Source organism: Rattus rattus, chromosome 2 (genome assembly GCF_011064425.1).
Source record: "Rattus rattus isolate New Zealand chromosome 2, Rrattus_CSIRO_v1, whole genome shotgun sequence".
In the NCBI taxonomy this organism is placed as follows: domain Eukaryota; kingdom Metazoa; phylum Chordata; class Mammalia; order Rodentia; family Muridae; genus Rattus; species Rattus rattus.
Window position 1 is genome coordinate 180,367,923 of NC_046155.1, and position 24,468 is coordinate 180,392,390.

At 39.0% G+C, this 24,468-nt stretch overlaps 2 protein-coding genes and 1 pseudogene across 2 annotated transcripts; 1 reads left to right on the forward strand and 2 right to left on the reverse strand.

Moving 5' to 3' along the window:
* Window positions 1-1,459: 1,459 nt before the first annotated feature.
* Window positions 1,460-3,002, reverse strand: LOC116894580 (annotated as a pseudogene).
* A 1,755-nt stretch (window positions 3,003-4,757) lies between these two features.
* LOC116894581 (vomeronasal type-1 receptor 2-like) lies at window positions 4,758-5,678 on the reverse strand. Its single transcript, XM_032896302.1, has one exon. The coding sequence runs from the start codon at window positions 5,676-5,678 to the stop codon at window positions 4,758-4,760; it is 921 nt and encodes a 306-aa protein (XP_032752193.1).
* A 5,973-nt stretch (window positions 5,679-11,651) lies between these two features.
* LOC116894582 (caspase-3-like) lies at window positions 11,652-12,484 on the forward strand. The gene is given in 2 exon segments (XM_032896303.1): window positions 11,652-11,805; window positions 11,808-12,484. Coding segments are annotated over 2 exon segments (831 nt in total).
* Window positions 12,485-24,468: the final 11,984 nt, after the last annotated feature.

A 24,468-nucleotide genomic window follows, 5' to 3' on the forward strand; every position in this document is an offset into this window, starting at 1 on the left:
ATATTGTCTAAGTGGCCTTTCCTTGTTCATAAGAAATTTTACTTAAATGATACCTCGAGTTTTAATCTTTAAGAGTTGTGGGATTAAAAGAGACACTCTGGCCACATATGATCATCACTAGTATTTACTGTATATCTTATGTCCACAAAAATTATCTACTAGATTAATCTATATGCAGAACGAAAATTCTTTCTTAGCCTGTAGCATTCTGGTTGTTATTCATGGGTTTTGCAATGTGTCAGTCAAATCAACACCAAATAGAATCAGAGTGTGGCTCTATTTATTTCATATGATCAATTGGCAAATTAGCAGAGATGAAGAACAGATTCCTGCATCTAGGGGCCAAAGTGTTTGGCCATGCTAGCATGATTACAACTGAAATATGTGAGCATCAGGGAGATCATTGTGTAGCACGTTATCTGTACATACAGTGATGATTTTCATTTCTTGAGAAACCCAGTTATGCAAATATGATTTTGGTTTAGTCCCAGACGTGTGGTATGGGGCTTTTTCAGATTGCCCACAGCCACTGTCGGTGTCTTATGCTTTAGGAGGGGAATGATTTTTTCCAGAAGCAGATAGTTTTAGTTTGGAATTCTGGAGACTCTTGAGAGGATATATATTTGAGATCCCAAAGAGGGCCTGTGGTGGCTACTGCTCTGCCTGCTGCTGCCAATTCATCTTGCTGCTGTTCCTCTTGCTTATTTTGCTATTGCCTGACTGCTGTTTGGCTGTTTTGTTGGACTGCCGGTTGGAGATATATTGATGATAGAAATTGAATTTACCCCAAGGAGTCCAATAACTCTATTCAGCCTGAAAGATTCTTAAGACATCTACACTCCTTTTCCTCTTTAACATATTTTCTATACTACCAGGTATTAGGTGGTTGGAAGAGATTGGGTTGGAATAAGTATTATAAGGGTAGTAGATAATATAACCTAATAAATTACCCCTTAGGTATGACTAGAGGTAAGGGAATATACAGATTAAGAGGCAGAGATCACTGATACAGGGTATACTGAACTGATTAAACTATGAAACTATACTTCGTTTCTTTTTTTTTTCCTGTAGCCTGAGTTGGTGCAGAACCTCTGACTTTATTTTCAAAGTGCTAGGCTTACACGCATGCACCACCATGCCTTATTTAGGAGAAAACCATTACAAAATTTCAAAGAACACTTAAGGAACAAGGTAGACAACAACGCTTATCTTATTGTGTAATTTTGTATCACTATAACAAAAACATCTTGTTCAGTGGATTTAAAAAGACTTGCTTTGAATGTGTTCACTAAATGCAAAAAAAGTTCAATAAAAATTTACAGTATTATCATTTGAATAGGTGCCAAATATCCTGTCCTTTTCTCCTATCAGGGAGAGAAAATTATTTTCCAAATCACTTGAAGCTTGGACAAAAATAACTGTCTCCCACAACATTCTGTAGCATCACAGGCAGACTTCTTCAGCCCTTCAGAGAGGACATCCCAGCTCTCATGATCTCATCAACCAGGAGAATGTTGGTGGCGATTACAGTACAGGAGTGAAGCAGCTGCTTCTTTACACAGTAGTTATCCCACTCACTCAATTCTATGGCCACCATCGCCTCACCTGTGTTCAGATCCACCCCTACAAGCTGACAGGATTCTGAATGTTCAGCTTTAACTTTAACTCTTTTTTCCTGAAGGTCAAAACCAGATTTCTGCACAAGAACCTTGGGAAGGATGAGCAAGGCATGTAAAAAATGTCTGAACCCCAAGCTGAGCTCTGCCCTACACACTGGGCTTGTATTTAATCAGAGCCTCTGCCAATGCCACTTCTACTTCACCTGCATCCACGACAGCACAGCCATCATCAATAACATTTTGACAGCCCTCAAGCCATCTCTGATTGCATCCTTGATCTGAGTCAGTGTGTGCTTATTTGGTCCTTTAGCCAGTAAAGTGACAGACTGGAGATTGTCACATATCTTAATAACGGTGAACTTTTCCTCACCCAGTGTATACTCATAGACAAGACCTGCATGTCCCAAACAGTCAGGATTCAGGTCAACAGACAAGTTCATAGCTATCCCAGCACAAGTGTCAGCCTTTCCATGTTTCTCCTCTTGGCTCTACATAGAGCTATGATACCTTCTTTCGCAAGGGAGTATAAAGAAAAGAGGTCAATCCCCTTTTGATTAATAACAACAAATCCTTTATATGAATCACCACAAACTTTCTTTTTCAGTTCTATGATTTCTTTAAACTCTATCTTCAATGAATTTTCCTTCAGTCTTTACTAGTTTCTCTCTCTATTCTGCACTCTGGTAAAAGACCAAGAATTCCCTTCTGTCTTCTCATACTCCAAGGACACGTTGCATGTGAGGATGTAGGCACTTTCTACTCTTTTCTTCATATCAGGATGCCACACCCCATGATCCAAAACAAGCCCTCTGATTCAGTTGTATCACTTTCAGATTTATGGTTCATCTTCATGATCTCAACATGAAGAGGTCAATGGGCTCATCTTCTTCCCTAATGGCCAAAATGGAGTCCACCACAGCCTCTGTCAAGACAGCAAGTTCAGCATGAACTTCAGCAGAGATGCCCTGGCCACATCAATGAGTATTTCTCTGTCAATCTCTTTGCTTACTTTAACTTGTTCCAAAAACTGGAGTGCTTTTTCCTTTGCAGCTTCAAAACCTTCAGATATTATTCTAGGATGAAGACCTTCAGAAACATATAGGTCCATTTGTTTGAGCAGCTCCCTGATGATGAGGACATTGGATGTAGTGCCATCGCCAGTTATGCAATCCTGGGCTGTAGCCACTTTTGCTATCAAAGAGGCTGTTGGGTATTGAATTTGCATTTCATGAATCAGCACATTGACATCTTTAGTAAGTTTGATGTCTTCAGCACCAGATACAAGCTTCTTCATGATGTCCTTAGGCTCAGGTTGGTCCTCAGAACATCCTACAGGACCAGTGCTGCACTACTGCTCACCACCAATGCTGCCTGCTTTCGGGCTACTTTTTAGATTTTTTTTTATTCTTTTTTTTTTATTAACTTGAGTATTTCTTATATACATTTCGAGTGTTATTCCCTTTCCCCGTTTCCGGACAAACATCCCCATCCCCCCTCCCCTTCCTTATGGGTGTTCCCCCCCCCACCCCCCCCCCATTACCGCCCTCCCCCCAACAATCTAGTTCACTGAGGGTTCGGTCTTAGCAGGACCCAGGGCTTCCCCTTCCACTGGTGCTCTTACTAGGATATTCATTGCTACCTATGACGTCAGAGTCCAGGGTCAGTCCATGTATAGTCTTTAGGTAGTGGCTTAGTCCCTGGAAGCTCTGGTTGCTTGGCATTGTTGTACATATGGGGTCTCGAGCCCCTTCAAACTCTTCCAGTTCTTTCTCTGATTCCTTCAACATGGGTCCTATTTAAGGTCTTCACCACCACCATGGCTGGTCTAGCTCAGGGAGAGGCCAAGAACAACGTGCTCTACTCGGGTCTTCTCCTATACTTTATTTCTTTACTGTGTGTGGACATGCTCAAGCACAGATTTGAGGAAGTCAGAGTACACCTTGTAGGAGTTTGTTCTCTCCACTGTATTGACCCAGGGGCTGGAACTCAGGTGATCTATTCTAAGTGGAGAGTGCTTTACATGCTGAACTACCTTGTTGCCTCTTATTCTGGCCAGTGTTATGATCAAGAACTGGTGAAATATTTCTGTCAGTTTTTTTTTTCCGGAGCTGGGGACCGAACCCAGGGCCTTGCGCTCGCTAGGCGAGCGCTCTACCACTGAGCTAAATCCCCAACCCACATTTCTGTCAGTTTTAATGATGGTCCAAGTCTGAGAAAATGTATATGAGACCTCAACATTAATTTTGTAACTCAGTGTGATTCTAGTCTTCAAATTATAATATACAAACTGTTGTTTCCTATTCTATTATTTAAAGATCATTCACTATAGCTGTTATTAGTGATTTTCCCACCACATTGGGAATGAAGTGTCAAATGAATTAGATAAATTTCTCAGGAGGATGGAGAGATGGCTCAGCAGTTTAGAGCCCTGGACACATTAACATTGGATCAGGGTTTGAGTCTTAGAATCTATATTTGTAGGATTACCTCTGTTTGTAACACCAGTTCTAGGGGTATGGCACCAATTTTTCTTAAGGGAAGGAAATCCCCATAAATATATACACATCCAGTACACATAAGCAAAATAAATGCTAAAACAGTTGTTTGGTCACAATAGTAAGTTCCACCATTCAGATTTTAACCTTCATCACACTGATAGTTATACCTACTTGAGATATTTATCTTGTGGACTGTACTGTCTGTTATCATTTTGAGAAAACTGTTGAGGTTGGATGCTTGATTTTAATCTTCTGAGAAAATAATTTTGTAACTAAGGAAGACACTGACAGAATGACAGTTTTGCCTACTCTTGTCTCCTGTCTGACTGTTGGGTGTTTCTGATGTTTGGAAAAACAGTTTCACTATGGCCCAGAGTGAAGACTTTGCCAAGGACTTTCAGGAGAGGATGTCCAGTTTGGATCTTGGTATGCTTTCTTGGTCCTGATACATCAAACCTCTTAAGGCTCCTGAGCATGAACTGCCTTTGCAAATTTTCCTCTTTACTCTTGATGTAATAAGCAGTAGTGTGCAATATAATCGTTCTTCCAAAAGACATTGAACAAATATTTATAGAACAAAATTTTTAATGGTATTAAGAAAGTTGTCTTCTGTATCTGACATTCTTTGTGACTCAAGTTTTCAATATCTGAATAGCACAGAACAAGGATTCTTAGGATCTCTGACGATCAACAATAAGGGAGAAATTGTGGGGAAGCCTAATATCAAAGCTTCACTGACATGCCTCACAAAGAGACGTGAATCTATAAAAAAGTTGTGAAAGATGATACAAATAAAATGTAGAAGATAACAGCTAACAAATGTGACCACTAACATCAGGATAGTATGGGTTGCTCTTGTCTCAGCTTGACCCCTGGTGTCCTGATTGGGAGTGAGGATGTGCTGCATTCGCTGGCGATGTCTATGGAGGAGAAGCACCATGGAGACACTGGTCCAGACCATGATGCTAATGAATGTGGCATCATGGATAAACCTCAAGAAGACAATGCCTACAGTGAATCCAGAAGTGGAACAGAACAACTTTCTTTTTGAATCAGTGTTATTGTCTGTTATCTGAGGACCAGTGACTATAACTGGAAGGTAGATATTATTTAAAACACTGAAGAACCAACAACTGCAACAAGAGTAAGTAGCAAAATTTGGGACATTTGCTCTAAGCAAAACTTTACCTCTATGCCCTATAGGAGCAAGAGTGAGAAACTGTTGGATACTCAGGACACAGGTGGAACACAAGTTGGTGCTTCTTGCTACCAGGCGAGTGAAGAATTCAAATTTACATTTGAGGTCAGTTAGAGGACTTCTTTGAGCAAAAGTCATCATGTTCTTTGGAAAGACAGTGATGAAGAGAATCAAAGCATTGGCCACAGCTATGTTTGTTAAAATCACATGTGTGGCCCTCTGTTGAGAACCAGTTAAGATTGGAGAGAAATTATGGATAAACAGAAAAATATTGGCCACAGTCCCAACCCCAAACTGACAAAGCAAGAGGATCTGAAGAGCCACTTCCTCAGTGGTTTTCAAGGATTTATCAGGAGCAGGCATTGAGAGGGCTTTACTCAACGCTAGACTAATGATTAGATGGAAAACTGCTGTGTTCAATACTTTGTTCTATTGTCCATGCTTTCAAATTGATTTGGGAAAATGTCTTCTCTTGATCAGTGAGATACTATTCTATCCACAGTACAGGGACTTTGCATAGAGAACAATGCATGAAGAGTAACTCAGAATAAAATTTTATGCTTATTGAATTACTCCTGTCTCAAGATAAATTTTATATTGCAATTACATCTTTATGGTCATGTAGTTCAATATCCTACAAAATAACACGTATTTTAAAACACGATGGGCTCTTGCCTTTGAATAAAGACAGGAAAGAGATTAGTATAACAAAAGCAAATATAAATGCAACATAAAAGAATAAAATTTTCTTACATATAATAATCAATAAGGTTGTATAACTGAATTCAGTTGTTGCTTTCTGAGAAAGTTTTATGCTACTTATCCACACAACAAAATACCAAATATTTTTGATAAAGTCACCTGTGTTTTGATCACACAGATTAACATAGGTTTACATTTGTATCCTCCCGGTGAAAAAGCCCACTTACAAACAAGTTTCACTTATTCATATTTTTCCAAATCATAATTTTGGGTCTAAAAGTTCTCGTGCCAGTGTCTTACCTGCATCCTCTCCAGCTTCCCTCCAAAATTATTAACACAATCACTATTATACACTTTGAAAGCTGATGCATTGTACTTGATTATATGTATTCTAAAGGAAAATGAGGGCCTCCATTAACCAGATAAAATTCAACATCTCACATACAGATGTCACATTGAAGGCTGTTTTCTGATGAATGCCAATACAGAAAACAGATATTTCATTTAGATGAAAATAAAATATGAACATATTTAAGTTCAACTGCAGCCTCCAAAAAGAAATGATCCATGTTGGCTTTAGAAGATGATGTATACTGAAGAAGGGAGCAGAGAAGTTTAAGCAGAAGTCTATTGATGGAAGAATTCCACCTTCTAAGTCAGGATGAAGATACTCATCTGAAGGCCAACTCCAAAGCACAGCTCCTATAGAAGCACATCTCATAGAGCCTGTTACATTTAAGAAGTTCTCTGTGTGACTCTGCATGAGAAAGAATGCATGGAAATTCAGACTGGTTTCTTATTCTCCATGCAATGCTGAGAAGGTAACCCAACAGAGACCACCTTTCACTTCTCATAAAATAAAAAGGTATGTGGAAAAGACATCATTCAGAGAGTTTATTACTGTGTCACTTCTGGCTTTAGTGCATTTGTCTGCATGGTGTTTTGGGAATATCTCTGATGAAGGAAAAATCATTTATCCCATGAGCCAAACTCCAATTTTACTTTCTGGTGCTTAATGATAATGTCTAGGGGTTTGATCGATTCTAATAAGTATTTGGGCAGAAGTTAAGAAAGTGTTTTCATTTTTGGGAGAATCTAAGTTCTGGTTTGTTCTTGTAGTCAGATGTTAATTGGGCACTCAAGGGTCGAACAAGGGACTCATTATGTGCATTTCTACAGAGTACTTTTCTCTCTACTATCTCACTCTTGTAAAATTATGCTGACACTAAGTCCTTCCAGAAAACCAGCAACATGTCATTCAGGTTCTGCAATTGCCCAGGAACCTGTTTCATCTGAACTTTTCTCATATTTGTCCCAGGACACATACTTCTGACAATTTTGTTAACTGTAGCTGGTCTTTCCTGTCTGAATCCTGGGATTAGTCCAAAATCCACTTTTTTTTCAGGTAGAATGTGCCTTGTTTTCTGATGTACTCATGAATTCTTATCAGAAGTCTAGTATATTTTGTTAACATCTGAGAATCTGCTCTGTAAAGAAGGAATCTGGATATAAACAAACAAAGACATGTTTTGAGCAATCATTAAGGAATAAATAGACCAAACCACACTCATTTCTGCTCTAGGTATAATAGACTACTAGGGACTTAGTTTTGATTTTCAGTGATGAAAGGCAAAATCTCAGGTTATAAATCAAATAATAGTATGTTTTAAACCTCTATAGATATTCAAAACTGCTGCAAGATTGTCTTAGACCCTGTCAAATAACATGTACTTGGATGTGTGAGAAACAGATTATTATTTTACAATTTTTTAACAATGAAAATAATAGCATTTTGAAGGTATATATATGGAAATAAGTCAAAAAGAATAAATGCCTTGTCATTAATAGCTCAGATACCTTATTTTAGTCTAGGGCAAGCTCACAACCATGATTTCAACTGTGAAATTTATGTTGGCCAATTCAAAATTACGTATATAATGTGGAATAACCTTAAACATCAGGAATTTGTAAAATTCACAGCTTGTTGAAATATTGGAGGTAGAATGGCGTTATAAAAGATTAAGATTGAACATGGAACATGAAGAATTACATATGAATGTTGGAGGAAAAATAGACAAGAAAATATGGAGAGGAATAAGTAATACTGAGCATCTTTTAAAAAAAACTGTACAGAAACATGGTGCTATTGGAACATCCTGTAATATGTTCACACGCATATTTCAACTGAGTTTTAATAAACCTCTACTATATTAGGTAGACAGCCCCTCAAGTAGACACTTCATATTGAATAATTTAAATCTCTGTTCCAGGATTAGGTAACTTCTTTTTCTAACTGTTTGACAAATCTCCAAGCACAATTCACCCAAACCCCAAGCAAACAGGCTATTACCTACAGTGCTGGTAATTCTCAAAAACTTGGTAGCTGAAGACACTATGTACTTGGACACAAGGAAGTGCAGAAATCAAACTGGAACTTACTTTGAAGATTTGTATGCCACCCATGTGTCCACAGATGCTATAAGCAATGATGATGAAAAATTCATGTGGAAAATCCAGTTTTCACTTTCTTAAAGGATGCTACATATAGTTCTTGTGGAGAAACATAATCAGAAATCACATTATTCTATGAACACTGCCACATACAGCAATTACAACCTGGATGATATATACGCATTGATTTAAGAGTGACATTTATGTTATGGAAGAAACTAACTACATTCTTACTTGACCTGAGGACCTGACCACAAGTTATAACTCATTAACAGCACTGTTTTAAATTTCAGCTAGCAGATAAGTCCTAGAAGGGAAACTAGTAGTAATGATCTTCGTAAGGAAAAAAGAATTGAAACATTTCTTGATGACTTAATGCTTTACCTGTAGGCCAGTGCATGTCTTGCCCCTTATCGGAGAAGCTTCTTGGATGTTAATTAACACAGGAACTCTCAACTGGTCATTGTGCAATTATTTGAGTTTGGTATGCTCACTCAAAACAAGAATGTACATATCATACCTCTACCATCCAGTCTTAGGGGTCTTTGTAGAACATGGGATGAACAGATTTTTAGACCCAGAGGTATTTGATAACATCAGTGAAACAATGCTTTCTGGACAAAACAGAGGAGGGACAGTGGTATTAAACCACATGTGTTTCAACAGAATTCACAAGACCTGTGCAAGATTCAGCCCATATATTATTGTTAGATCTTTGTCAAAATAATAGAAGATAGAATATTCTGGGAAGAATAACCTCAATTGGGAAAATGCTTTTGTCAACATACCTATAGTCAAGTCTGTAGGGCATTTTCTTGATAATAGTTGGTACAGTAGTTCCTATGTGTATGGGAAAGTTCTCACCCTGGGAAGGTGGTCTGGCTAGCATAAAAAACTATGTTGAGCAAGTCAAGTGGAACAAACCAATATGGCAACCTTCTCTAACTGCTTCAGTTGCTGAGATCAGGTTCCTGTCTTGATATCCTGCCTTGGTGTCCCCTGGTCATTGATGTAACCTGTAAACCAAATAAATGCTTTCTTCCTTGGTTGTGTTATTCATGGTGTTGTATGCAGCAAGTGACATGGACTAAGACACTAAAAATATCCCAGCATAGTCAGATGAAGTTAGGCACAAATTCCACTTTTTTCTTTTGGGGGGCTGCTATTGTAATTGATAATTGATGATAAAACAATTCAGTTTTTAAATGATTTGACCCCTGGTAGGTTAGCCACATTGTGTAAAAGGTCATATTCTGAAGAGTAATGGATATGATGGAAACAGAAGACAATAAAAGTTGGGTGTGTAGAACTGAGAGAGTAGATGTACAAATAGTTTAATGAGGGAGTTGAGTATGACCCCAACATTTAATGAAATTCACCAAGTGTAGAAATTTAGACAATGCCACATGCTACTAGTATGTGAAAGGTATGGCGAAAGGTTATTATGTGTTTGAAGCCTGTCCCTTATCAGTAAGTCTTATGATTCAAGGCACTGCTGCACAGCAACTTTCTACCTCATAAAGTTGAGAAGTAATAAACAAGTTTTATTTTCTATTCTAAGAAAATCTCACATATATAAACAATGAATCTAAACTATACATACACCACTCATTTTGTCCCATTTCTCTACTCTTTCCAGTATAACTCAAGTTGTACTTCAGGTCTTCTTTTAATTTTATTTTTTATTAAAAATTGATTTTTTTCTCAGTATTTCTCTATTACACTTTCTTCTTCTTTTCCAATCAATTTCCCTCCCATTCAGATCCACTCCCTCTCTGTCTCTCATTAGGAAACAAGCAGACTTGTATGAGATAATAAAATAATAAATATTAACAAAAACAATAAATATAATAAAACAAAATATGTAAGATAAAACAAAGCTAACACACAAAAGTTGGTCAAGACTGACAAACAAAAGGGCCCCAAACAAGGGATTAGAATGAGATACTCATTTGTTTACATATTCACACATCCCAATAACACTAAAGTGGGAGCCATAAAAGAGACACAGAGGGCCTGATGTAGACATGTGCAGGTCTTGTGTCTGTTCTTTCAGGCTCTGTTTCTAACGTCATGTTCCCTTTTGAAAAAAGTACCCTTACACTCCACAAGTGCTCTCCATAGTGTTATGGGTGACTGGCTAGGCACTAGGTCATGGGCAGAGTTTCACTCATAACATGAAGAAAATGACCATCCCTCCCTCCCTCTTTCTGTCCTCATATGATGTCATCTTTCATCCCTCCCTTGTTCATTCTTATATTTTATACTGTTAGATTAGGCCTTCCCTTACAAACAACAAATCTATGAGTTCTTGTATATTTCCATGAACGTGTAAGAAAGTGCACTAAAACATGTTTGCTACCCTCAGAGGTCAGAGGACTGCATTGGATTCCCTGGAAATGAAGCCACCTCTGTTTCTTAGACTCAAGAGCCTGTTTGAAAAAAGAAATTTTGATTTTTCATTCAAATCCTTGTTTGAAATGATTTAATTCTTTTTATTTTATAATCATTGGTGTTTTGTCTACATGTATGTTTTATGGGCTATCAGATCACCAGGAACTGGAGTTCCAGTGAGATGCCATGTAGGTTCTGGAAATTGAACCTAGGTCCTCTGGAAGAGCAGACAGTGCTTTTATCCACTGAGCAATCTCTCCAACCCTGAAGCAGAGGTTCTGACTGTCGATCCATCTCTACAGGCAACTCCTGTATTTTTAATTGTTGTGAGCAAAAACAGGTTTAAATCAACCCTTATAAGACAAATATTTTGTTCTTTACAATTTGTTCTTTGGCAATTCTTGATATTGCCAAGGGCATATCAATACATTGGTAGACTCAATTGGTTTTAGTGCAATGACCTTTGGTCTTACAAATTTTAAGATCACACATGTCATATTTTCATCTCACCATTTACATTCCTTTTATTACTCATTACAATTTTCATAACGTGGAGAGAGCATGGCTTGCACGCTTTCTTTCCAACATTCTAGAGCAATATCAGCACTCTTAACTTGAAAATAATTCTCCTCACATGTATTACATTCTGACTAGTTTCCTTTTCCTTTATTCTCCAAGTTCTACCACTCAACTCCACACTTCCCCAGATCCACTTTTCATTTTACATTTAAAAACAGCAATTGGTATGCTGCTGGGTGGACCTTGGAACGTACGTGAAGAAAAGTGACCATGGAGAACAACAAAACCTCGATGTATTCAAAATCCATTAATAATTTTGAAGTAAAGACTATCCATGGAAGCAAGTCAATGGACTCCGGAATATATCTGGACAGTAGTTATAACATGGACTATCCTGGAATGGGTTTATGTATAATAATTAATAATAGAACTTCCATAAAAGTACTGGAATGACATCTCGCTCTGGTACTGATGTTGATGCAGCTAATCTCAGAGAGACATTCTTGGGCCTGAAATATGAAGTCAGGAATAAAAATGACCTTACTCATGAAGCAGTTTTGGAATTGATGGATAGTGTTTCTAAGGAAGATCACTGCAAAAGGAGCAGTTGTGTGTGTGTGATTCTAAGCCATGGCGGTGAAAGAGTAATTTTTGGAACGAACGGACCTATTGACCTGAAAAATCTAGCTAGTTTCTTCAGAGACTACTACTACTGGAATCTGAGTGGAAAGCTGAAACTCTTCATCATTCAGACCTGCTGGTGTATGGAGCTGGACTGTGGCATTGAGACAGACAGTGGAATTGACAATGATATGGCATGCCCGAAGATACCAGTGGAGGCCAACTCCCTGCATGCTTACTCTACAGCACCTGGTTACTCTTCCTGGAGAAATTCAAAGGAATGTTCATGGTTCATTCAGTCACTTTGTGCCATGATGAAACTGTATGCGCACAAGTTGGAATTCATGCACATCCTTACCCGTGTTAACTGGAAGGTGGCCACAGAATTTAAGTCATTCTCCCTGGATGCCACTTTCCATGCAAAGAAACAGATCCCGTGTATTGTGTCAAGGCTCACAAAAGAACTGTACTTTTATCACTAAAGGAATGGTTGGGAGTGGGATGGGGGCATGTTTCTGTTTCTGTTTCTGGTTTTGTTTTTTGTTTTTGTTTTTGTTTTTTTGTTTTTGTTTTTGTTTTTTGGTTTGAATGCAGATGAGAAAACTATCAGGGAGACTTTTTCCCTCTTATTTAAATCAAATCTCATGTTCCAAGTCGTCTGAACAATACCACTGCCTGCAATGCAGCCACAATGCATCTACCTCAGCTTTGATATCAGGTAATTGAAATTTAATTAGGAACAAATAAAGGTCAATAATTTTACTATCATCATAGAAGAAATTACAAAGTCACACTTTTGTAATTAGCAAGATTTGGTTCCAATATGAATTTGAAAGTAATACCGAAGCAGTAATGATTTTATACTCTCTCCTCACATTAAGAATGTCATTTTAGTTTTTGTTAAGTGTAGGAATGTATGTCTTAGAACTTGAATTCATGAGCAGAGTCAAAGACTCGAACCGTGGTTTTGGACTGATCTGTGGAAAAGAAGAGTTGAAGGACTGTAGCACACATTATAGCTATGGGTTTCCTGACAGTTGTCCAGGACACATATTTCTTATTTTTTTTAAATCGTGTTTTATTATTGGAACAAAAAAACTTGAGTATATGAGAAGAAAACCATGTGCAAACTTGGTTGGCTTGTTGATGAAAGGGTATCATCCTTAAGTGGTGAGCATGATGACAGGGTGCTATGATCCACCAGCATTTGTTTCTTACTTATTCTTATAGAAATCAGCCTAGTTTTATAGACCAGCAAAATATCCAACGAGTGGTCACGTGACAGCCTCAAATTGTTGACGGTTAGAATGGAATAAAGGAATTCTACAGGAAAATACCAGAATACCAGTTGTCAAACAGGGTGTAAGGAAAGGAGAGATGGCATCTCCTGTAATTGGAGAGAAGATGGGTTGAGCCAGAACAGAGCCATGGGCACATCTTCAGAAAATGCCTGCTAGTTGGACCCACCTTGTGAGTACTCCTCTGTGTGGATGATGTCCAAGTTACCACATGAGATTGAACCAGATCAGAAGCTTCTGCAAAAAAGGCTTTCCCAGAGTGCTGAGCATCTCAAGAAAGTTCACTGAACTCCATGTACAGAGGCTGTAGCATGTTGACTTTTCTGTTGAAGTTTACAATGAAAGGAAAATAATGGTGATATTTGTATTGTCATTAGAAATGAAAGGGCCCCAGCACACAGGTCTTGGAAGGCATTCAACAATATGCCCTGCAGCCAACATGGAGGAGCTGCAGACTGGAGTCCATCCCCATCAGGGGTTCTGTGCTCCAGTCTTCCTTAATCATGGAGGTGCTGAGTCATCACTGGCTTTCCTGATGGATCCAGCATTTCCCATAAGCTTCCTTTTTGCACAAAAAGGGAAGGAACTCACATTATAACTGATTGTAGGTTCTTGTTTAGACTGGATTTATTGTTAAATCTTTCTAAGTAAATACAGTATGTGGTGGTATTTTAAAGTATGTTCCCCTGTGACAATTTTATAAGTCAGGTAAGACTTCATAAAATTCTTAGGCAAATGGATGGAACTGATAAATAATCATTCGAAGTGAGTTAACCCATGCTCAAAAGAACACAGATACTATGTACACTGACAAGTGGATATTAGCTCAAAATCTCAGAATAATCACCATACAACTCACAGATCATTTGAAGCTTAAGAAAAAGACCAAACTTTGGGTGCTTCAATCCTACTTAGAAGGGGGAACAAAATAATCATGGGAGATAGAGGGGATCTAGCAGGGATTGAGGAGGGGAGCAGAAAATAGGGAAGCAGACTCTGGTATGGGAAGAGACAGGAAAGAAGTACAGAGGAACAGTAAATTGAACAGAAATATGTACCAATGGGAGCTGAGGAACTGCATGTAGCCACTAGAAAGTCCCAGATACCAGAGAAGCAAAAGGTTTCCAGGATAAAATAGTGATGACATTAGTGGAAATAACCAACAAAGGGGAGAAAGAACCTCTAGAGACCATCTCCAGCAGTAGACACAGAACCAGTTGAAAAATTCAGATACCAACGCATCTCAAAAATTTTAATGGGCAGAATTGTTCCTATCTAAAGGAAATACAGAGACAAAAATAGAACAGAGATTTACAGAAAGGATATCCAGTATCCGCCACGCCTAGGGATACATCCTACCTAAAAAAACCAAATCCACATGCTATTGCTGATGCCAAGAAGTGCTTGCTGACAGATGCCTGGTATAGCTGTCCCATGAGAGGTTCTGACAGCACCTGAGTAATACAGGTGCAGATAGGCTTCAACTACATTTGTAGCAGAGGATGGCCTAATGGGGCATCAGTAGAAGGGGAGGCCCTTATTCGTGTGGAGACTTGATATCCCATAAATAATTGGATACTACAGCAGTGAGTTAAGACTGGGGTTTGCACCACTGCAAAAATAAATAAATAAATCAAAGTGAAATTTAAAAAAGGGAGAGTTCAATGTACTACAGACCACCCTACATTTGGAATAATATGAAAATATATATTTGTGAAGATGGATGAAAATTTCTAGTTAAACTTGGTGGAACATGTTCTGTAACTCTATTCTTTGAGGGGCATAGATAGGAAAATTATAAGTTTCAAGATATTTAATCATACTATGAGAGTGAATACTGGAAAAACTTATATCTCTTTGTGGCATGACTCAAATCAAGCATACATCTTTAATCCAAGAGTGTTGCTGGATATTTGAACACACAGTAAGATTGAGTACTGGAGAAACCTGCTTCTAATTCTGTTGAGTCTCAGTACTACCAGGAATCTTTAATCAGAATGACTTTCGGTTTCTTGGATACAATATTGAATAAAGTCAATCAAAGGTCAAGAGGTAGAGAAATCAAACAGTTGACAGGAAGTGAACATAGAGAAAAAACAGAGAATGAGAGGAGTCAGGAGAATGATTAGGGGGAAACATAGGAAATATAAAGGAGGGACATTCTGTTAGAAGCATTTTTCAGTTGAGTGAGTTTTCCCTCTTGTGACCTAGGTTGAGGAAGAAGATCAGCTGGGTGCTTTCTTGCCTATGTGAACTAGGAGGCTTTAATCATTGCATTCAGTTCCTGAGTCTTCATTTGGTAAAATCAAATATTGAGAATTTGGTTTTCAAGTGTTAAGAAGGCATGGCAGGAAACTTGTTTTTAAAACAATAGCTAAATACTGAATTTGGGGCAAGCATTAGGTACAAGAGTAACTGTCTCAAAAATAAGTCAATATGACCTTGCTATAGGAGATTAAGGTGTTACAGAGACACACCTGGGAAATATCAATCAAAATTTGCCAGTTCCAGATTGATCTGGAGGTCTGTCTATAGGGAACTTTCTTTATGGCTAATTGGTGTAGAATGGCCTTGCCTGATTCCTGTGGGTAATGTGATCCCTGTCAGGTGGTTTCTTGTTTTGTTTTGTTTTGTGTTTTGTGTTGAATATGGAAGGTAGAATGTAAGAGGGAGCAAGCCAGAGAGAACCTTTCACTGTTGTCTCTGCTTCAGTTCCTGCCTCCAGGTTTGTGCTGTGGATTTGCTTTTTACAGGAGGTAAAAAGTAAGAAGAAAGAAAGCCTTTCTTCCTGAGTTAGTTTTGGTTCTGGTGTTTATCATAGCAACAAAAATCTGAGGAAAGGTGTAAAGATACTAGTTCACTCACATGCCTCAGTCCCTTGAGTGAATCTTCCATTGGGTATCATAATAAAGACCAGTGTTTCAGGAAGGTCTGATCCTCAACATGAGTGATACCACCCTAGACAGATTGTAACCCTTGTTTTTAAAGAGGAACCTTTTCCGGTACTGCTTGAAAACGGCCAGGATTTGCTGTGAGTCCAGCTTGTCTTGAGATCAAAGTAGCCTTATTCCTAAACTAGAATGGCTCATTAGAGCCATCCATCACAGCATGGTGTATAAATGACAAATCACCCCTGACAGATAAGAAAGATCAAAGCACTGACACAAGTCAGAGCTCATCCTCCAGAGCTGTCTTCGAGCTGGGGATGGGCAACTGATCTTATTGTTTGATCATCAGATCCTCAGACACTTGGACCTAACAGGTGTTAGAAACATTAGAAGATAGAGAGTGGCTGTGAGGGACTGGAGGGACAGATATGACAACAATGAGAGCTCTAGTCGTGAGAGATGGCATCAATGCTGATGGCAATGCCTGGTAATTCTGAACCAGTACCTTGATCTTAAGGACTTGGAATGAGGAAATCACCAACTGTACCTGGATTGAAAATTCAGAGGGACTGAAGACAAAAAATAGAATTTAAATCATAAAAATGGCCAGGAGAGCTAAAGTTATTGAAGATATTCAGAGAAACCACTTAGCAGTGGCCTGAGCAAGGAAGCAAGCAATAGTCTTCATTTATATGTTCAACTCTTGTGCTTGCGGTTTGGTTTGAGTGTTTTTGCTCTCCTTTCCCAAAAATGTTATCTTGGAGGAGCAGGTTTAATTGAAGATATCGTAAGCCTCGATGTGAGTCTTAACTACCAGGAGACCCCCCCAAGTGAGACACGAGAACAGAGTTGGATGCAAACGCAAGAGGTTTATTTTCCTGGGTGTCAGGGTCGACCTGTAGTTAGCCCCTTATAGAGAGTGAATAGAAATCGACCCAGAATGGTTATAACAAGAAGTTTTTATTCTTTTTAAGGGTATAGGTTACATCAGCAAGGCTACAGTTTAAACTTATTGGCTAAACATATTGACCTTTGAATCTATTGGCTAGCAAGCATGTGACATGCATTCAAACTCTATCTGGGACCAGAAGGTCATTCTGCGGTTTATCAAGAATGTCCCTGCTCCTCCAGAGAACTGTGGGTGGAGAATGGAATTTGGCCTATTCTTGACAGGAGGTGGGAAGGTGGTACTTCACCTAATCTTGACCTGAGGTGGTGGGTGTAAGGCTGGCAAAATTCCCTAGGGTTCTTCAATACCATGTGTTCCTCACATTCAGGGATGAGGATTCCAGGATGACCATTGATCAATTTCTTTTCCTCTATCATTTTGAACATAACAACACAATATCTTCTGGACTTTAACTTTTGGTCTGGTGAGAAAAAATGGATGAACAATTGTTGGTGAGAATTTGACAAAGTTTCCACCTCTCAGCTGAAGGATCCTATATATGCAGGCTCATTTATAGACAGTAAGCCACTAAGCAGTTTTCTTCCATGGCATCTGTTTTTCTTCTTGCCTCAAGAATCCTATCTTAAGCTCCTGCCTTTAATTTCACTCATGGTAGGCTCTGATTTGGGAGTGAAAGCAGAAAAATCCTTTTCTTCCTCAAGTTGCATTTGGTTGTGATGTTTTGAATCCCAGAAAGAGAAAGTATACTAATACAGTGTGCATACCCAGTAAAGGATAGCAGTCTGCAGCATGTTGTAAATCAAATGATTCAACCTAATAATATTAAATTGGAACAAGTCTTTGTTGCAGTTTGGATATCAACTAGGCATGAAAGAATCATGTATTTGAACATTGACCTCTAGCATGTGGCCCTGTTTGACTCAGTTGTAGAAAATCTGGGAAATATAGCCTGGCAGATACAAGTTAGTCATAGGGGATCTAGAGACTGCTAACTGGGTGTAATCATTTTCCTCAGGACTCCAATGCCCGCTAACCAGCCTTTCCTATTTTGAGGACAGAATGTGAAGGAAACCACTGGGTTTCTGTCACCATTGGTAACTTTCAGCTCTGACCTCAAAAGGAACCACTTACAGCTCTGACTGTGGCTGCCTCCTATCCTTACAATGAGAGCACTTGGGTTTCTAGGCTGGTGAGCCACTGTGCTTGGATCTTTGTGAGTTGTTGAATCTGAACACAAAGTGTTCTTCTATATTCCTATGTTTCCGTTTGGAGCGTCTGTTATCTGGTTTTAAAATAACTCCCTCTTCTTGTCCTTTCTTTCTTTGAAGTATGATTAGGAAAATTTTTATTTTCTTTGTTACTTGGATTTTTGAGTTTTTATTTAAAAATGTCCCCTTTTATATGGCTTTATTCCTTTCACAATTTGTGAATACTAGTTTACACAATGTGCTCATTCTCCCAATAATATTTCCACACATGTACATGAAGAACTTTGATTGCTTTCCAATCCTTGATCACTTTTTCTCTTGCCCACACCTTCCAAGTCCCTCAGTGTTCCCCTGTTTTGCTCACACCCTTACTTTCCAAGTACAGGCACAGTTATATCAAGTCCTTCTAGCCAGAGTACTAACAGGCAGTGTGGTATGGTCCCTTAAGAATGGGCACCAATGTGTCTCTGTTCTTTAGCAGAAAACTTCCTCTTAGATGGTTATCTTGGGATCTCCCTGGCAGTTCAAAAGCCATGAATCCATGCAAGGGCCAAAGGCAATGCTCAGATGCTGTTCTTTTGATGCTAATTATGGAAGTGGGCAACTGAAAAGAGTTCAAGGACAGAATAAATGTAAGTCTAAAATGAACCAGAATTGTACTTCCTTGAAGAACTTTCCTTTCTGGCACATACCATTGCTTTCTCCTCCACTTCTTTGTGTCTCTCTGTCCACAGCTGTTATCCCATGGGGTATCTCAGCCTTAAGAAGGGCGAATTTGGTATAAAAGCTAGTGTTTTATCAGGCACAGGAGTGGGAGCAATAACAATTTTGAATCAATGAATCAAGCCTGTACCCTTGAGTTCTGTTGGCCAAATAACCCAAAGAGGAACAATAACTGCCTGGTATTGTAATGGTCTGTCTATCACCTCATAGAACTCCCTTACATCCTGTAGCTTTGGAAAAAGAGAAGGCTCTTGTTACTGTCTCTGAATCCACAGCTTGGTGAGAAGTCTCAGGCCTAATGTTGAACATGGAATGAGTGTCATCTTTTTCTATGCCCCACAGGTGTTAGTCTCAAACACTGGTATACCATGGCAAACAGTATTTTTTGCCTTCTACAAATGTAATGAATAGCTACCATCCTTTAGTAACCATCAGTATGTGTTTGAAACATAATTGAATACACTGAGTATAGATATGAGTAATTACAAAATTATCATAAGTGCTGCGGTCTAAGTGAAAAGCTGAACACTGTTCGTTTAGTTCAGTGAATATCAAAGTCCATTAACTGAGGGAGGACTGAAGCTCTGGAGCCCATTATCATTTTTAGGGTTCCTTGTTAACAAGGAATGAGTACTTGTTAGATATAGGATATCAAAAGTTCCACTGAGCATCAAGTGTTTGAACATTGTTCCACCAGGTGGTGATATTTGTGGGAAATTATAGATCTTAAGCATTGGGCCTTGAAGGAAGAAGTGGGTCACTGGGCAACATTGGGGACAGAAATTTGAGAGGAACCAGTCCTCTACTGCCCCACTGAACAAGATTCTCCTTTCTTTCCTTTGAGAGAGAATTTGAGGGAAATGAGTGGTTTATGGCTAGATACCATTTGTTCAGTTCTTGCTCTGACCTCACAAGAGACCACTCTCTACTTATACCTCTGGTGAGGCTGCCTCCTGTTCCTACACTACAGAAAGCAACTGGAATTTATGCTGCTAAGAGATTATATTTGGACTTCAAGAGCTTTGGACCCTGAAAGAGAGTTTCTCTTCACTTTGGTGATATAATTTGTGTTTTTTGGTTATGGTTTGTGTATTTGCCTCGGTGTGTGTCCCAGTACCACCTCCATGGTCCCTGCTGTGGAGGTCAGAAGAGTGAGTGAGATTCTCATGATGTGGAGCTACAGGTGTTTCTGAGCCTCTTGTGACACACCTAGAAACGAATAACATGTTAACATGCCATAACTGTCTAGAAAATCATTCATTTCATCCAGATTTTCCAGTTGTGATGACTATAGTCTTTTGTAGTAGTATCTGATGATTTTTTTTAATTTCTTCACTTTCTGTTGTTATATCTCCCTTTTTGTTTCTGATTTTGTTAATTTAGATACTGTCTCTGTGCCCTCTGCTTAGCCTGGCTAAAGGCTTATCTGTATTGTTGATTTTCTCAAAGAACCAACTCCTGGTTTTGTTGATTCTTTGTATACATCTATATGTTTCTACTCGGTCAATTTCAGCCCTGAGTTTAATTATTTCCTGCTGTCTATTCCTCTTTGGTGTATTATTTCATTTTGTTCCAGAGCTTTCAGGTGTTCTGTCTAGCTGTTATTGCATGCTTTCTTCAATTTCTTTATGGAGGCACTTAGAACTATGAGTTTTCCTCTTAGCACTGCTTTCATTGTGTCCCATAGGTTTATGTATGTTGTGCCTTAATTTTAGATAAATTCTAATTTCTTTCTGTATTTCCTCCCTATTATGTTATCATTAGGTTGAGTACTGCTAGACTTCCTTGTGTATGTGGACTTTCTGTTGCTTTTGTTGTTATTAAAGACCAGCTTTAGTCTGTAGTGATCTGATAGTATGCAGAGAAATATTTCAGTCTCATACTACTTATGGCTTGTTTTATGTCTGATTATATGATCATTTTTGAAGAAGTTATCATAGGTGCTGAGAAGAAGGTATATTCTTTAGTTTTAGGATAAATTTCTCTGTAGATAGATGTTAAATCCATTTTGTTCATAACTTTTGTTAGTTTCACTTGGCCTCTGCTTAGTTTTTGTATCCATGATCTGTCCAATGTTGTGGGTGGGTTGTTGAATTCTCCCACTATTATTGTGTGAGGTTCAATGTATGCTTTGAGCTTTATCAATGTTTCTTTTCACAAATATGGGTGCCCTTGCATTTGGGGCATAGATGTTTGGAAATGAGAGTACCTCTTGGTACGTGTTTTTCCTTGATGAGTATGAAGTATCCCTTCCTCGCCTCTTTTGATAACTTTTCATTGAAAGTCAATGTTTCTCAATATTATGGCAACTCCAACTTGTTTCTTAGGGACGTTTGCTTGGAAAGAATTTTGCCAAGGTCTTACTCTGAGATAGTGTCTGTCTTTGTCACTGAGGTGTGTTTCGTGTATGCAGCCAAATAATAGGTCCTGTTTATGTATTAAGTCTGTTATTTTAGTTCTATTCATTGGGAAATCGAGTTCATTGATGTTAAGAGATATTAAGAACCAGTGATTTTTTTTTCTTCTTGTTATTTTTCTTGTGAAATTATGTGTGTGTGGCTCTCTTGGGATTGTCGTGAGAATATTAATTTCTTGCTTTTCCTTTGGGTTAGTTTCTGTTCTTGTGTTGGAGTTTTCCTTCCGTTATCTTTAGTAGGGCTTGATTTGTGGAAATATATTGTTTAAATTTTAATTTGTGATGAATATCTTAGTTTCTCCATCTACATTGAGAGTTTTGCTGGGCATATCAGCATGTGCTGGAATTTTCTTCTTTCAGTTCTGTATGACATGTACCCAAGGTATTCTTGCTTTTAGCATCTCTGCTGAGAAATCTGTATTAATTCTGAAAGGTCTGCCTTTATACATTACTTGAACTTTTTCCTTACTCTTTCTTTATTCTGTGCATTTGGTGTGCTGACTATTATGTGATGGGAGGAATTTCTTTTCTGGTCCAATTGACTTGGCAATCTGTAGGCTTCTTGTACGTTTATGGGCATCTCTTTCTTTACATTAGGGAAGTTTTCTTCTATAATTTTGTTGTACCTAGACGTTTTACCGTAAATAAATGGAAAATGGAGGCTCCTATTTTCTCCCATATCTGAAATGTAAGGCTTGAAGTGAGTCTTAGCTACCGGGAGATCCCTAAAGTGAGACATGAGAATGGAGTTTGATATTTTCTGACTCTTTGGGGTCAACTTTCAATTAGACCCTCATGGTGAGTAACTTGAGGGCAACCCCGAATGGCTATTACAAGCATTTTTATACTTTTTAGGGGTACAGGTTGCATCAGCAAGGTTACAATTTAAACTTATTGGCTAAGCATATTGACCTTTAAATCTATTGGCTAGCAAGTATAGGACATGCATTCAAACTCTATCTGGGACCAGAGAGTCAGATGACTATCAGTCAGTACATTCTGCAGTTTTTCAAGAATGTCCCTGCTCCTCCTGAGATCTGTGGGTGGAGAATGGAACTTGGCCCATCCTTGACATTAGGCGGGAAGCTGTTACTTGTCCTAATCTTGACCTGAGTCAGCGGGTGTAAATGTAGTGAAAGCCTTAGGGTCCTTCACAAGGACTCCATAAACTATCTAGTTTCTACCAGGTCAAGCCTCCTAATAGTTTTTACACTTCGGTAAGAATTAGGGTCCTTCAGAGGCATGCTGTAAAGTGCTTCAGAAGTTTATTGCCCACACTCTAACTGCTCAAGACTGTCTGACTCTAGCGGTACTGTCATCTAAGATTGTTATTTACCAAAGTCAATCTGAAGGAACTATATCCTATGACCTTTAATTAAACCCAGGCTGTCGCGCCCACCTCGGCCGGCAAGGAAGACGCAACACGGTTGGATTCTTCTCAACAGCCTTTATTGCAAGACCACGTCTTTGCTGATATGGGGACCTCGAGCGGCAAAAGCACTCGCCTTATATACATAGCAGGGTGAGGCTATGCTAATTGTCCTTCAGGGATTGGCAGAGTATGAATCCCTCATTAGCATATTAACGTCCCGGCCAATTGACACCAGGTGCAAAACCCACACATGCGCAGTACCATTGTTCACCACAGGAGGGCGCTGGATCACCTCATTATCCTACAGCTGCCCTGGCAAGGGGACAAGCCTGCGCATGCGCGATATGTCATTTAGATGACATTAGGACTGGATGTCGGCGCCATCTTTGTTTTACCATGTAACTCCCAACATCTCCCCCTTTTTTGTTTAATAAACTGACTGGTCTAGATCTGGGTGTCACCTCAATCTTTTCATTGCTCCTGTCTTAGGTCGTTACTGATGATGACTCGGCATTATCCGTCATTGGGTTACCCTATTGCCACTGGGCCCCGTGTCTTAGGTTGGTTCTTTTTATTTCTTCTACCTGTCCAAAGCTGTAATGTCTGTTCCATTATCAGAACTCAAATGCACTGGAATTCCAAACTTTGGAAGGAACTCTTCTAATATCTTTGAAACCACTGTTTGTGTCATATCATCCTTAGTGGGGAAAACGCTGGAAAAGTATCTACAAATACTATTAATGAGCTATATTTGCCTGGCTTTATTTTAGTGAAGTCCATTTCCCAATGGGTACCTGGTCTTGTGCCTCTCTCTGGAGCCTCACTCTTTGTTTTGGTGGTTTATAAGTTTACAGGTGAAACATTTGGAGGCCTTTTGTGCTACTAAAGATTTTAGGTGAACAATCTTTAAATCTGCATGTAGAATTATATTTTTTTAGTACCCTGGAGGGTAGTGTGGTGGATATGTTGGAGCAATTTCCTAGTAAGATACTAAGGCAGAATCATTTACTATCTTCAGTGAATCACCAATCTCCAGGTTTGTGAGACACAGGCAGTTTTCTTTTGATGTTAGTTATGTCCTCCTTAAAATATTTACGTTCTTCTGGTAGAGTGGTTATCCTGGATCTGTCAGTCTAAGGGCCAGAATTACTGTAGTGTTAATTGTCATCATTTTAATCAATGCATCTGCCTTCTAATAGCATCTGACCTCCTTGGGAGTTGCCCTGAACGTGGTGCTTGCAGGTAAGCCCGAACTGCTTTTTCGTTTGCTGGGCACTGGTGTGTAAGAAGGAGAAACACTCTCCTCACTTCTGTCACCATCTATGGCAGGTGGAACTCTGGTGCCAGGATTCTGAGTGGAGAATTGGCAATGTCTGTAACTGGCTGCAGCATTCAGGAGAACAGTCCTAAACCTCACCAGGACAACAGGGTAGAGTTGGCACTGGTTGTGTGTGTTGTAGGTGAGCTGACCCCAAGTCATAAGAGCATGCATCTGTCAGGCTAACAATCTCTTATTCCTTTCAGGCCCTGATCTAGGGCTTCCAATTGGTCTATAACAACATCTACATCATCAGTGGAGTGCATGCTATAGTGCATGAATGACCTGGTTCTATTGAACCAAAACTACAGGATCTTCATGACTCAGGGAAAC